General features: G+C 34.8%; 1 protein-coding gene across 5 annotated transcripts in view; it reads right to left on the reverse strand.

The window, feature by feature from the left end:
- Window positions 1-437: 437 nt before the first annotated feature.
- Window positions 438-15,971, reverse strand: part of PHKB (phosphorylase kinase regulatory subunit beta) — a 66,764-nt gene continuing 51,230 nt past the window's right edge. For 4 of the 5 annotated variants that reach the window (XM_085235154.1, XM_085235156.1, XM_085235155.1 and 1 more), the window contains 11 exons: window positions 15,283-15,344; window positions 15,032-15,194; window positions 14,152-14,233; window positions 11,654-11,711; window positions 9,844-9,934; window positions 8,793-8,995; window positions 5,658-5,792; window positions 4,690-4,819; window positions 4,240-4,347; window positions 2,938-3,078; window positions 438-1,462 (listed from right to left, as the gene is read on the reverse strand). In XM_085235154.1, the coding sequence (XP_085091280.1) occupies window positions 1,325-1,462; window positions 2,938-3,078; window positions 4,240-4,347; window positions 4,690-4,819; window positions 5,658-5,792; window positions 8,793-8,995; window positions 9,844-9,934; window positions 11,654-11,711; window positions 14,152-14,233; window positions 15,032-15,194; window positions 15,283-15,344 (1,311 nt within the window). In that variant the 3' untranslated portion in view covers window positions 438-1,324. Of the gene's footprint in view, window positions 1,463-2,937; window positions 3,079-4,239; window positions 4,348-4,689; window positions 4,820-5,657; window positions 5,793-8,792; window positions 8,996-9,843; window positions 9,935-10,743; window positions 10,835-11,653; window positions 11,712-14,151; window positions 14,234-15,031; window positions 15,195-15,282; window positions 15,345-15,971 lie in introns of all 5 variants that reach the window. The other variant, XM_085235158.1, reaches the window with a different exon arrangement.

The following is a 15,971-nucleotide window of genomic DNA, read 5'->3' on the forward strand; positions in this document are numbered from 1 at the left end:
AAATAGGTGAAAAATGACTAATTATCCACACTGTCTCATAATCTCTCAAAGAGAATGCCAGAAATAGAGGACTTGTGTAAAACAGCATGTTTTGAAAAATATTCTAAGATGCATGCTTACTACCTATGTAATCACTGATCTGGGGCCAGCTGTAGCTTTGCACGTAATACTAAAAACCACAAAAAACCAAGCTCAGCAGGTGGAAGACTGTTGTACCCAATTAACTCCTAGAATGGTACTGTTCTGAAATTAAATAAAAATTTGAAGATCTCTTAAATTGCTGTTACACCATATTAGATGTATTAACATAGCACTCTATATCCAGCAATCACTAATGAGTGTTTCTGCTGCCTTCTCCTTGATTTCCCCAACCACTGATAAATGTATTCCAGCAGCACAGCAGAAGGTTGGCACTAAAGTTAATGGGACTGTGTATGTAACTCTAAAGTATTTTTATTTTTATTTTTTACAAGCATTTGATATTTTAACTTTTATCAAAATAAAGCATTTAGCATACAGTATTTCACACACTTTGGAGACGGAAAAATTTATTTTGAAGTCCTTTATGCATTGATAGCTCATTTAGAGTTTTTGTCACTGATGTTCATTTTAAATAGGTTTCCTTGCTTTCTTAAAAAAAAAAAAGGCTACAAAACAATGTTTTCTCATTATCATGTATTTCCCTTTATGCAGATATTAAACAATTAGGAAAGTAGTTGTGTTTATTGCTGGAGAAAAAAAACAGTTATTCAGTTGCAGTGAAACCTATGTATTAAGTTATCAAGTTGAAAATTAAAATCCAAACAAATAAGTGTGAGTTGTGAATGGAAAAGATGATTTTTATCCAAAAATATAAATTATTTGTAATTTATTTACCTCCATTTTGTGTGCAGAATCAGGAAAAAACAGTAAATTATGGTTTTATATTGCTGCAGTTTCCTGTGCCTTCATTAAGTACAGTATTTTGTGAATTTCATTTAGAATTTACAATAAACTTCTTTGCAATTATAAATAGAGGTATAAAAGCAGAATCTTACATTATATTTCTCTAAGATATCAGCTACAGTAAATGCACAATTTAAGATCACAGGTACAATGCCTTTCAACTTAGTCAAATATCATGTGCTTTCAGTATGCTTTCATGCTGCATAGTAGAGAAATGAAAAATAAGGGGCACTTAGTGTCTCTAATGGCACTTCTTTCAGCAAAGGATGGTGCGTGTTTGTGTTACTAACCAGATTACTTTTCAAAACAGTATTTTAATGCATGCCTGAAAATGTTTAACAGTGAATAAAGCAACAATTACTACATCGTGCTTGAAGCTTTAGCTAATAGTACAAGGATCATCATTGCTTGTTTTCACATCTCCTTCTAGCAGTAAACTGATCACAGCCTTACTCAAGTAGCTGCATGTTCCCTTTTTTCCAACTGGATGAGTGTTGTAGAATGCAGTCATGTCATCCTGCAGGACAGAGAAAAGACATTTCTGTGAAATGCTGATTATGAAAAGGAGAAACGGAGAAACACAGGTTAACAGTTAGAATATGAATAACCTAGAAATGCAAATGAGTTATAAACTCTAAAGCTATAGCAGACTTCTAATCAATTTTCAGAAAACAATTTTTACATTTACTTAATCTGAACATGTGGAGAAGGGATTTATAAAACATACTACATATGTTTCTTTACTGAATTTTTCAGTGCTGGACATATAGTGCCTTTTTCATATTTTTCTAAATGTAATAGATGACAACTGATCTCTTAAAGCATGCAGACAGATGATTACTATGTGGCAACTGTGCTACCACAATAGTATTATGATCCAGCTCCTTTGGTGTACACAGAGATGCAGACTTCAGATTTACTGAAAAAAGTAAAATCTAAGAAGCAAATCAGGGTCAGGGGTAGCACATGAACTCAATCAGATAAGATCAGCAAATAGATCTGCTTCACTAAACACCTGTTTGGCTCAGTTAATGATGCTAAAACAGCAGTTTATCCTTAAATTATGTATTGGCTGTTTTAATAAAGGTTCATTTCTAATTCAGGAAATGTGTTACTTTCCAATTACTTTATTAAATAGCTGAGATTGTGTGGTGAAAATATTAGACCTTCCACAGTTTTAGGGTATGTTTGAAATTACTGGAGTAAACACCTGTGACATTTATTACATGTTAAAATGGAAAAATGTTCAAAATGTTTGCAAATCAGTTTAATGGAAGAACATCATTCAGACAAAATCAGAATCTTAAAACTTCAGAGAAAATAAGATATGATCCTCAACTAATTCACCTCTAAAGAGGTTAACTCAGCAACAAGATCTGCATATCTATGTTATAAATCAATAGAGCTTTCCAGTAGATCACACCTTTGAATACATTGTGCATAACAGAGCCAGACTGAGCAAGTACAATCATCCGCAGCACAGGGGTGCTTGTCCCATTACTCTTACTCATTTCATTCTTCAACCAGTCAAATCAACCTGTCTTTATTATAGAATTTCATAGCTTTGAAGCATCAATACTTGCAGTGAGAATATTCAGAGGTCCTTAAAGCTTAAAACCTCTAAGGTTTCTCCTTTAATAGTGTATTTCTTTGGTCACTGTCTTTCCTCATATCTGTGCACATGAGATTCCAGGTTCGTGCTTGCTGAACATTAGGTTTTTATTTTTTACAAGTTTCTTTTATTCTTATCTCTTTTCTGTTCTAGTTTTGTCCTGCAGGTAACTCTTTCCTCTTGTAATGAATATCCTGTTTCAGCTTTACCCACTTCAGAGCTGGTTAACACTGTGATCCCCTTACCACATGGATTTGAATTTGCAACTCAAAGTGCATGTTTTACCTCTGCTTTTGGCAAATTTATGCAGCATTAACAAATACCCAGAATTAACAATTACAGCTAACTGGAGGTAGAACATTAAATTGTGTTTTACTTACTTGGTGTTCAGCTCCCTTTGGCCTGTTGTGATCTTTCTGAAAGTCATGAAATGCTTCTTGTACCACTTTGTCCAAGTCTACTTTGTCCTGGAACTCTAGCTCTGGATTTCTCTCCAAAATAACAGATATAACCATCAGCAACTGTAAGGCAGAAGAAGACTTAAATTTAATTTGTTTAATTTCAGGTTCTATAAGCATTGTAAACAAACACATATATTTGTTTCAAGATGGAAGCAACTCAATAGTGGCACAAGTAATAGCCCACAACTAAGAATTACTGTGGATGAAAGAATCATTGAAAAAGCAGGCTTTCATAAAAGATTTCTATTTCAAGTGGCATCTAGTTAAAGACAAAACATAAATGACTGACATCAACATCTAACTTCAGGAGGCAGGGAAGTTATTTTCCAGATTGTTCATTTCAGGGAGCAACCACAAATAACGGTGACTCAAGCAGCAGAAACAATGAAAAGCAGTACATACTGAACCTTAGCATTTAGTGTATAATCACACATGGTACAATTGCACTACAAGCAAATTAATAAAAAGTAAAGCCAACAGATGTAAAAAGCATTAAATTCAAGAGAATTTACTTTCCCTGTAGCTCAAAGGTTTAAATAGGAAGATAAATGACTTGCCAAGTGGGCAGTAGAATCTAGATTGACCGTCTTTGGTTTGATAACTGTGTTATCTTTTAGCAAAAAGGGGACATATTCCAGCGAGCAGCATGACCAGCAGCTGTTAACCTGAACTGAGATGGATTTAAATTATTTTACTGTGCAAAAAAAGTGCCTGTGAGAGGCACCAGAGATGCAGACTTGGGAACTGACAATGAACACAGCTGACAGCACAGGTGTCAGTTACCAAAGGTACATATGCTCTTGATCTGTCCAAAAAGTATCCATTATTAGCTGCAGTGGTAAGAAAAGGAGTTTAAAGAAGCCTTTTGCTTCACATTGGAGACTTTGGCTGGCACAGAGGGAGACTTAATGGAATTAGATATCTCAATAGCTTTTGCACCCTCTGACCTACATGGATGGGCATTGTCATTAATATTTATCCACCTATGTGCTAAGAAAGAAAAACATCACAGACTTAGTGTATGTTGAACATGCTAGCAGCAACTTGTTTAATCACAAAACAATCCATGGAAAAAGCAATGAAATATAAAAAATTGTGTTTGTATTTAAAATACTATTTCTATAAATATTTGAGCATTTTAAAAATTATTTGTCTTTTTTTTTTTAATTTGTAGCAAAATCATGCACATCACAAAGTTTCCTTCGTTATTAAGCCACAGACCTCTACAATGATTTGCCTGTATTCTGGCTGGTCAATATTTTGCAGCATATCTTCAACTAGGAGGGAAAAATTCATTTCGTACATCGTCATATCCGATAAGGTTGGTTGCTGAAAAATAGCAAATACTTGTATTGAGTGAAGATCATCTGCATTAAATCACTCCTCCACACCCCCCAGTATAGGCTGTTTGCCTGTTGAATAAATAATACACAGCCATCAAAAAGGAAGCATATTTCTGAGTCCATGGCAACACAGCCCTGGAAAGGGCATTTTAGTCTTATGATCCTACAGATGTATTTTGAAGTGACTGAATTCCATTCTATTCTAATTGTATTTTACCTGGTAAAGTGTACTATGTATGGCTACATACAATTAAATATTAGCAATAAAGTAGTTCTCCATTAATAGTAAGGTAGAGCAGAAATAATTGAACACCTCTGCATGCTTTACCTGTGGTAAATATCTCCCTGCTACTATTAAACCATTTGGAGTTCTCTCCAAGATTTGCCACACCCTGTCATAGAATCCAGCAGGAGTTCGATTGAGAGAACCATCGATTTGTCGTCGGTTAAGCCAGCCTCTGTGGACAAAGGAAATTATTAACTGCAGGGAAAAAGAAGTTTTACATTCAGAATGAGGAGGTGTTCTGTGGTAAACCATGAAGTAAGCAGTGATAGCTAATGCCTTCTAATGATGCATATGCAGCACATGTGCTTCATGAGAAGTTATGCTTTGAAGAGGGAATAAAATCCACTCAGTGAAGAACTGCAAAAGTTAACAGTATTATTATGTGCCAAAGTTAAATTAAACTTAACTAGAAATTTAAGTCAATGGGAGGACTTCTGACTTTAGCCTTACTAATACAGCTAAGTGGAAGTATTGTAATTATAGCTTGTTTTCTTGCACGCTAATGCACCTGGATTGGCAACAAGTTACAACTTGGAGAAAAGATCACAAGTTTCAGGAAGCAGAACCTCTCAAGTATTAGAAAAAAAATCATAAAATCATAATTAATACAATAAGCTAGAAGAAAGGACACTGAACAGCATACATGCTGTTCTTACAAGTTACTTAAGTAGATGGTATTGAGTAATTTTGGCTCCTGTCCCTTAATGAGAGCATCAAGGAATATAATGCTTCACTTTACTACCACAGTGTATACATAATTACTATTAGGTAAGGCTTCCAAAAGGATAGAGGTGAAAAAGGAAGCTGTAATGTAAAAGGAGCAATTGTAGAACTTGGTTACAGCTGAAAAAATGAAAAAGTGTATCTTTGCTACCTCTCTAAGTAAATCGCTCACTGATTGCACATATTTCAGTATACCTCTTAAATGGGCAGGTATTTCAGAAACACAAATTACTTGAACACTTTATTATGAATGAGAACAGGTGCCACAGATCCACACATCTCATTACCTCCCCTGCTGTTGTGGCTGAAGAATATCCAACAAAAGCTGCTTCACTTCACTAGGGGACATCTGGTACAAGTCCTTGGCCGGCATATCCCCTGCACGGAATTTCAGTTCATACTTCATGGCATGGATAATCCATCTGAAGTGAAGGGAGGAAAGCATTCCTTAATTAAATGTGAAGTTTCAAAGGAGGAAAATTTAGTCTGGTAGAATACCTCAAAATCCCATGTGATCCTGCTTTATTATTTCACAAGGACATTAAAATAACATCAAACACACACTGCTGTTTGTACTGTTATGTGGAATTTTTCATTTGTTTGCAGTATGATATAAACTGAAAGCAAAAAATGAGTAGATTTTTACAAATGGGTTGTGAAGCACACTTATCAAACGATTTCACCACGTACACTAAGACAAAAATTTACTTAACTTTTGATGTTGAATGCCTACTGAGAAGTGTGCTCTTGACAGTATGTGTTTTGCTGGTGTTTTTAAGAAAAAGCTCAATAATTTTACATTTAAAAAGATTTTGGGGCTTCTTAATAGCTTTAGCCTTTGAAATTCCTTTTTCCTGTCCATCACACTTCATTCTTTTACTATTCCCTTTTAAAAAAAGATTTGATTAAATAAAAACATGGAAATTGTGAAGATTTTTCAGTGCTAGGGACTAGGAAGGCAGAACTTGGCAAATTATTGAAGGGAAAAAGATTATTTTAATTCTACAAATAGAAATAATGCTGCAGATTCTAATACAATATAAAAGACAAAGTAATATCTATGAAGCAGGATAACTGAATGCGGACCTCATTCATTTACCCTCCACACTGTTTCAATTCAAGTAGTTATTACAATCAAAAGAGAAAAGAAACATCACTAGTTTTTCTTCAAGTAGTCCATCATCTAACACCTCATCAAGTCCAGGATATGTCGAAGAGCTGTTTGCTCTCTATCAGAGAAAATGTGAAGTATTCCTAAAAGTTTACCTTCTCACAGTATAGCCACATTTGGCAGGTATTTTATTACTTTGCCTAGAAAGGAAATAATTGTTTCTCTAAGTCAAGTCATGGTCTTTTGGACTGAAGGATTCTTAGTAGTTTAATTGGCTTCTGAGATGTCAGGCCAACTAATTCAACCTTGCTTTACATTTGTAGTTTCTAAGATTATTCACTGAAGGTACAAGATAATATTAGGCTTCATGGGCATGCTACATTATCCAGAACATACATTTTATTTACTTTACTGTGTGAATAAGAATCTTTCTCTTGTTACTAAGCAAAACTAGTTTGAATTGATTCATTTTTTACTGTCAATTCAACTGTATCTTTGTGCAAGTTGTTCACTGCACTTTGTTCACTGCTTGCAGCGACCTATGTGACACAGCAATGTGAAGAGTGGGCCTCGTACTGAACTCTTCACAAATAAGTGTGGGCAGAAGTCACTTGATTGGAAGGTTTTACAGTAATAGGACTGTCAGGAACTTGATATATTTCAACATGAAACACTGAAAACAAATCAATAACAAGACACTAAATCAAATCATTATCAAACTGGAATGCTCCTTCTGTGAGAAGGTTAATTTTGCTCACTGAAGTGGGTGATAACACTGGAATAAAAAAAATTGAATCTCCAGAATTAGCCTTGCAAGAAAAATAAAAAACTGTAAAAAGGATAAGTTGCAGCTCATGAGAAAGGGGAAGAAGATTAATGTGGATTTGTAAAGGCTACAGAAAAGTATTTAAGTGCATATACTTCCAGTTAAATGTAAAAAAAAGTGATGAATTTTTCAGTTTCATAATGACCCAAAAGTAATACTAAATTAGAATCAGGAATCTTATACACTAGAAAATAAGACTGCGAGTATACAACTTCAGTGCTGAAATGCTATGTTTTCCCTATCAAAAATAGGAATAGGTAAATTCTAATCTTAAAACATTTTCAATAATTCTGTAAATCTCAGTCACTAGGACCTGCTGTCTTCAAAGAAATGCTTATTCAAATGCGTGTCTGTTCCTAACTGTGAACAAAACAGTTACTGTAGATAGCAGTGCAAATAGAGATACCACAGAATATGATAACATTCAACCTTAAGCTATTTGTAGGCCACATAATCAAAGAATTAAATAGAACAATCCAGGCTGTAAATGATCTTTCACATTTGAATCAGGTTTGGAGTTCCTAAGCTCTGTATAGCTTAACCGTGGTAAGCAGTCAAGAAGTATTCTGCCTATCCACAGTAAGGATAACATCACATTAGAGGCTCATTCATTGCAGATTAAGTGTTTTGTGTAGATAACTGCTCTTGAACAATGTCTTCTTTCTTCCAGATATCAGATACACTATCTAGGTGCCTCAGAATGTTCTAGGAAATTGTTACTGGTACCTGCATTTGAACAACAGAAAGCTTTTGTTACCTGAAGTTCCTATTACAGTCAGTGCTAGAGAAGAACAAGCTTTCTTTTTAGGTAGGCTGTAGCCCTGCAACTCTGAAAACAAATATTTTAAGTACCTTGAAATATTGCTTCCAAGGGATTTGTTTCTTGTGGTTACTGGACTCTTAAGATTGATTTAGTCAAAACTGTATTACAAGCTCATTATATTACGTGCTCAGCACTTATTGGAAACGTACGTAGGTACCTGCTTGAGTGAGCCAGAAGCTGTGAGAGAAAGGTTCCACTGCCTCCATGGCTGTTAGGTAAGTCAGGAATCATGTTCTGGCTTTTGGATACTAGCAGGACTCGGTGACCCAGAGAGAATACAATTCCTGGAGCCCCTTTGCCAAACAGAAACCCCACTACAATATTTATGGTTTTGAAGCCCTAACCTGATCATTATCAAGCATTAAAAATACCACAGTTTACTGTATTAGCTTATAGGAAACCTTCAAATGAGGTATTACAAAAACTGGCACTCCTCTGCTTTACACTGTTCACTGGCAAATTTGAGAGCAGTTTTTTGTGAATTCAGTTCTGGCACACTAATTCAAAGCAGGGTTCTTAGAAATGTAAAGCTGAAGCATACAAATTTTGCTGCATCATCTCATATAAATCTTTTTTTCAGTGTAGCAACAATCTCTGTTGAAGCGTATATGTATATGTTTGCTTGCCATGTTAGTAGTAAGTGCAACGGATACTGTACTGACCCAATCCGTATCTTCAGCATGCCACTGAAAAGCTCTGGTGAATTTGAGATGATCCAGCCGATATGTATGACAAGTTCCTGCTGAACTACAGCTTCTCTTTCATCTTGTAACTGACATTTTTCATAGATGATGTTCTTAATGACTGCTGGGGATAAGGGATTAGAAATAACTTCTTCCTCATGGCCAAAAGCTCCAAGTGTCACCTGCGGTATATTGAAAACAATTCAGAAGAATTGGAAAGGAATAAAAGCACCAGAGAAGCAATTCAGAAACTAAACTTCATGAATTCTTGAAAATAAACAGCTGTAAATCATGCTCCATGCATATGCAACTTCCTCATAGCTACAGAGCACTAGAAGCACGCAACATGGAATGGCCATCAACATGGAATAAAATAAGGACAGATCTGTTTTCACAGCATTCCATTTAGGTGTATATATATATATATATATATATATATATATAATGATAAAAATAAATAATATTCAACTACTATTATTTGGAGATCGCTCTTCATAAACTTAATTAAAATTCTTGTACTAGCAGATAAAAAGTCTTCCTCAGGAAGGGAAGAAACACTGATAATTAAAATCTATTTGGAGCAGAAACCTGAAATTCTGAAAGACTGTTTCTCAGCTGTCACTCCTTGTGACAAATTAACTGACTTAAGCCCAATGACAAAGAGACCGATTCTGTAGGCCACAACATTCTTTACTTTAAAAAATCATTTTTACTGATTGATTCCATCTCCTTTTGTGAAATAAAAGAGCATATAAAAGCAAACAAAAGAGCTATGCAAATCATGCCTTATCCAGACATTTAACTGCCTTTTCAAGATCATTCTATCATTACATGAAAAGAGATTTATTAGCCCATAGTAGATGCAGGTATTAAATATATTTTCACTCATTTTTTTTTTTTCTACAGAGAGTGTATTTTAAAACTATTGGTTACTTTCAAAATAAGCATTAGCAAACTTCAAAATGAGAACAGCCATTTCTCTATTTTCTGTTATCACCCCTTAATACATTTCTGAAAAGTAAAGACTTACCTGTTTACCCTGAACTAAAACATTAGTAATAGATGGTGCAAGGCTGTCCACTAGTTTACCTAAAAGACTTGCTGCGAAGCGCACAACAGACCTGAGGGCAGAAAACAGAGCAATCCCACTACATATCAAAAGCTAGTTTAATGAATTCATGTATAGTTTTGAAGTCTGGCACAGCACTCAGAGATCTCAAAATCAACTGAATACATACATTATTTACAACGTGGAATTCAGATCAGATTTTTATGTTATCAGGATTTTCGTTTTTTAGTTGAGATATAAGTTAATGGATCAAAAATGAATTAGTTAGAACTCATTAAACTACCTACAAATGCACAGAAAGCTTGTTCTTTTCTCTGCATCATCTTCAGAACAGACAACAGATGCCTACATGTGACATGTTACTCATTTTGCAAGATAACCTCAGTAACTTTTAAGGCCACTTAACAATAATTTTGCAGGAGAAAGAACACATAACATCAATGCTTGGTTTTGTTTTCCACAGTCAGGTAATATCTCACACGGAAAGAAGACTTGCGTAAACTGCTTGGTTGAAAACTGGCTTGTATAGGCATTTCTTTCATATATCCAGTTTAAAAATATTTCTTTTTTTAATAATAATTTCCTGACAAAATACAAATTTAGTAGACACGTATTTAAGGTTCTCTAGTGCAGGCTTTGAGGTTGCTAAGACTCATTCATTCTGCTGATAAATGAGTCATAACACTCCACAGCGTTAGTATTAAATGCAAACAGTTGATGTTGATTCCTGCAAGAACTGCTATGCACTTATCAAGAGATCACGAGCAAGGCATTTCTGAAATGCATTAGCTGACAATATCAAAATGCACATAAGCCAAAAAAATCTGACGGAGTTCTGTTTCAGACCTCTGGGCACTTTACCTGTTTCCCATGTACCAGTAAAGTAGTAATATGTGGGGTTATAGAAGAAGAAAATTTCTGTGCAAATGCAGCACTGTAGCGCAACACCAACCTATAGGTGTGTCAAATGGCAATCGTGGGAGAGAAACAAAAAAGAGTTTACATATTTTGTTCCTAGAAATACTTTTGGTTTTTATTCTTAAAAAAATATGACCGAGGTGTTTTGGTTCTATCTTATTATTGGCGAAGGCCCATTTAACTGCAGGAACAAACTAAAATGAAAAACAGTTTTTAAATTTAAAGACTCATCTGTTAGGAGTAGTCACAGAGAGGGAGAACAGAATTCAGGACAGGCTCAGCTCATATCTTCAATAGTAAGAAATGAAATTTCTGAAGCTTCCAGGCAAAGTAATTAATAAATAACGTGTACCACCAGCCTACTTGCTGAGACCTTCTGAAGTTATCATGACAAAGTCAAGCTCAAAGTAAATCGTTTCAGGAGGACTATGAAAACTGCATGTGTACAAATATAAACTGAGTTATATTTGATCACCAGCCTCGTGACAGAAAGCTATTGGTATTATTTTGCCACACTCTGTAAGAAATAAGAATATTAATATTCTTATTTTTTCCTCATTATTTGAATTTAACTACAACTGTATATCTGCATTGGTTCTCATACAAAAAGCAGCTTAGTATTCCCTACTTTAAAAGATAATGGTAAGAAAGTACTCTTTTTTTTTTTTTTTTTTAAAGCATTATAGACAAGATCTTCAGCCACAGTAAAGCAATACAATTTCGTCAGAAAAGTTGTCCTTTTTTACTCTCCTCTAAGTGCATAAAGAACCACCTTTATATAGGTTCATATAATATAAGCATATTAGGAAAAAAAAAGCGTAAACCAGAAGGAATATGGTATCTGTATACAAACCAGAGCTTCTTGCTGCCAGCTCGTCTATAGATTCTTTCAATATGTTCAGCAACAGTACCTGTGTTATAAACACATTTATTCAAATCAGAAAACAACAAAATAACAGCAAAAACAAAAAGCACATGTAAAAGATGCATTTTTTCATTTAATGTAAGGTAATATTGCTGAGATCCATTAATTCTGAATTAGCTCTAGTAAAGCACTTACCTATTGTGATTAACATTTAAAACTTAGAGTTTAATCCTCTATTACTCAGTTGTTCTACAAGAAGCAAAAGCCAACTTCAGCTTGATTTTCTGCCCCTGCTCTAGAGAAACTTGGTAGCACCTATTGTTCAGGTACCTTAGGAGATCAAGGTATATTTCCATGATAAAGTACCTCCTCATCAAACTGCAGATTTTATTTTGGATATGGGATGGAATAGACACTCTCCATGCTCTCTTGCCTCTCAGTTGAGATAAAAGCAACAGGCAAGTCTTGTGTTTGAAAGTGTGGTTCATTCAAGTGATATCATGTTTGGATACAGGTTGCCGTAGCTGATAAAGACAGGAATTCTTTTCAACTTTGTACATAAACAAGACATCACCTGATTCATTATCTTGGATGTGAGGTTTTCAATTGATATGATGCTGGGAGATTATGAAAGAGATTTTTTTGCACTGTTTTATGGTTCCATCCTGAATAACTACAGAAGGATGATCACAAAAGCGATACCAAAGGTACACTGTGAACTAGCATTGGTTATCTATGTGCATTACAGCGCTCAGCTAGTGAAGCAAACTATCACCTCTGCAAAGTACAGAAGATATTTGACACACAGACACAACATTAAGTTGTTGCATTGCTACTCTCCCTCTCCAAGTTGATTTTCTGTATGCCACAAACAAATCATTTAAATAAGCGCTATGCATTAATGTAGAAACGTGACCTAAAAAATATGAAGTAAGACATAAGAAGAGAACTGTTTTAAAATCAAAGCAGACAGCCTAGATTGTGAAGACATCAAGCATAGGTGGATGTTACATTCATAAGAACAACAGACGTCATTCTTTTGCCAGCCCACAGTTGATCACAGCGCATTGACTTGGTATACTGACATCTCCTCAGCTGTGTAGGAATCAAGTGTTAAAAGTGTTAAACATACCATTATTTATGCCTCATTTAGCTTCTAGATTCTAAGCTTTCAGATGGAATGCCAGCGATTCTCATGCAAGACACTTAGTGGTGAACAGTATGTTTGTCTGTAACAGTACTACTGGAATTTGATTCTCAAAATCATAGCTCACATCTATCAGCAGGAATATCTAACATCCTTCAGCTTTTGTTTTCAGATTTATTCGTTATCAACTGTGAGATTATTTAATGTCAGTTATAGTATTCTCCAGCTGTACAAGGACAGGAACTTTTAGCCAGTGTCTCAGACTGTTTAATGCAAGGTACATATTAAAAAGTTTATCACCATCAACAGCTTCATATTGGGTGGTACAAAATGTCTAACCAAACTGGTCCTAAACAGTCCAAGGCCAGTGGTTAAGTGTGGTTATGCTGATTGCTTACAGAGTGTAGAAAGTCTACCTCAAGTTGTTCTCAGAGCAAGGAAGAAAGGACAGAACCTACTAAGGGCTGAAGAATACGGAGATTCTTCAAGTCCAAAAATACACGCAGTGGTGATGAAAAGCCTTCTTTAGAGCTCCATGTGCTCCAGTTCTGACCATGACTTTAAACTGACACTGTATTTCAATAACGCACTGTGAAGTGTCCGATGAATTTTACTCCATCATACATTGTTTTCCATGATATTCTTAATCAAGTAGTGCTGATATGAATTATGAAGCAGGCATCTACAACATGGAGTGGTAAGTTATAATATTCTTTTGGGTACTCCAGAAGCAGTATTTACTCATAGTGTTCCCTCTTTTTCCAAGAAGCGCTCATAGATACCAAAGTAGCTAATAAACAGTCTGGGGGAAGGGGGGAGTGGGAAAACGAACAAACAAAAACTTTGCAGCTAAAAGCCACAGGTCCAAGTATCTCATTCTGAATTAATTTACACAAATTTAAAGCTTGTGAGCTAATACAAAGCCATAACATAAAATTTAAGTAGAATGAATCTTTCAGATATACTGAATTAGCGCCTTATGACCTAAAACTAAAATGAAAACAAATATGCAAATTTCTTAAGTTTCAGTTTTATATCCAAGCTCAAATCCTCTATTTCTAGAGAGAGAAAGAGAGAGAATATATAGAATACATTTGATATTTGTTCAGAATTAGAAACAGATAGAGCAACTGCAACCTACAAGAGTTCATATATTTAGCAGCTCACTGCTCACCACACTATGAATTTGCATGTCACATTTAATGCTGAAATTGCTTTAGTTGCAAGGAAGATGGCTACACAACTGCATGTATTCATGGCCCTTATTCATGTTCATTACAACTAAACATACAGCTGCTTCCCAAAATATTCAGAATACTCACATGAAAGACGCTCTTACCTTCCTTGGTGATGAAATTCGGTCCTTCTCTTTTAAGCAGTATGCTCAAAAGCAGCGCTTGACTTGCTAGACAATTGCAGTCCTTAAAAAACAGCAACTACATAAGCACAAGTAGCCTTCACATTTTCAGCAAAGCAAAACCAGAACAACAATTAAAAAAAAATTAAGCGAAACCAAAAGGCCTAGTTGTTATTGAAGATGTTATATACATTACTAAAAATTTATTTTTTAGAGAACCTCACCACAAATATTTAATATCCTATATATGCTGCATCCTTTTCACTGCTGCTTGCAGAGACTTCTCTTTGGTTCAAATTTAGATGAAATAAGTTGGCTTCAGAAGTGTTACCCAATTTTCTACTCATGGATCCTGTTATTTACAGCTAAAATACTTTAATGTCATAGGGAATCATGAGCAATATTTTGTGTATTCCTGTTGAACGCTGAATCTAGAAATGATCAACAGCAGTTTCCTTCAAGATATGGCAACAATACTAGATAGGAACTTTCCCTTGATAACGTTAGGAAATGACTAGTTTATCATATTGAGTATCAACTGAAGTCTTTTGAGCATTAGTCTAGAAATAAAATATTTATTCATAAGATGCTTGACTAATTGATCCCATTTTAGGTGGTTGTTTATTACCAGAAGATTTGGATAGCTGGGAAAAATGAAAGCCAATAGTTAGAGCACAACAAGCCAGAAAGTTCTGATGAGTATGAAGAGGCACATCACACATTTTATATTACTAGCCATATTATTAGCACTGAACCATAGCACTAATTGTGTTGATCTATATGGGTCACTTAAAAATAGCAGTAGATAATATCTCATTTCATGACTGTGAAGTTGCACTGTATTTTTATCAAGGTTTCTTACATCAAGTTTCTGCAGAATCTCATATGTTGACTTGTTTTTCCAGTCATTAATATTTATGTCTGGTTGCTGCTCAAGTTCAGAAGCATTTGGAGTACTAGACTGTCTCTTGACTTTTGAATGTTTTGGAAGATCCAGCTCCTCCAAACTCTTAAATACAGGAGCCCTAGAAAACAAGAATTTCATTTCTTTATATTTCAGAAAACATTTTAATTATCAAATACTTCATCATTAGTATTTACAAATAGCCTTACTCTTCTGTTTCAGTGATTCTTAGGAAGTCAAGTTGCTCCACAACTGCTCCAGATACTAATGTCTGAAATCAAAAAATGATAGTTAAAATTTAAAAAAATGAAGAAATGTACATTAATATATAGTGGTTTGCCGCATTCTCAATATGTTGCTGCTGGTTTCCATTCGGAAAATAGTATATCTACAGTTTCAAATATCTTTACACTTTCACAATATTTTTCTTAAAATCGCACAACTGCAGAAGTCTCTTAAGGCTGCTCTCTTTTTTGCTGGGGTTCTTCTGTTCCTTTGCTTGCAATGTAAAACTTAACCAGTGCCCACTCCACCATCCCCAAAAACTACCTGATGAAAATATCTGACATCAAGGTCTCACACTCAAAGTTCAGTATTATAAACCTGAAAAATAGTGTTTAATTTATCTGATATAGCCCTTACAGTTATAATTCACTCCAAATTCATATAAATTTCACGTCTATATACTTCCACAGGAACATTATACTACAGCATCTTTTGTTTTGATTATTCTCCTTAAACAAAATTGAGTGTGCTGTGAACGTTTAAATTCCCTTTTTAATTGTACACAAGTCTGCAGTAAGATATCAATCTGTTAAGCTGCAAGACAATTGAAAATAAAATAAAAACTTGTCTTCCATTGTTAACGTTATCATACTTTCCCTGCTTGAACACATCA

The sequence above is a fragment of the Meleagris gallopavo genome, chromosome 13 (genome assembly GCF_905368555.1).
Source record: "Meleagris gallopavo chromosome 13, MGAL_WU_HG_1.1, whole genome shotgun sequence".
Taxonomy (NCBI): domain Eukaryota; kingdom Metazoa; phylum Chordata; class Aves; order Galliformes; family Phasianidae; genus Meleagris; species Meleagris gallopavo.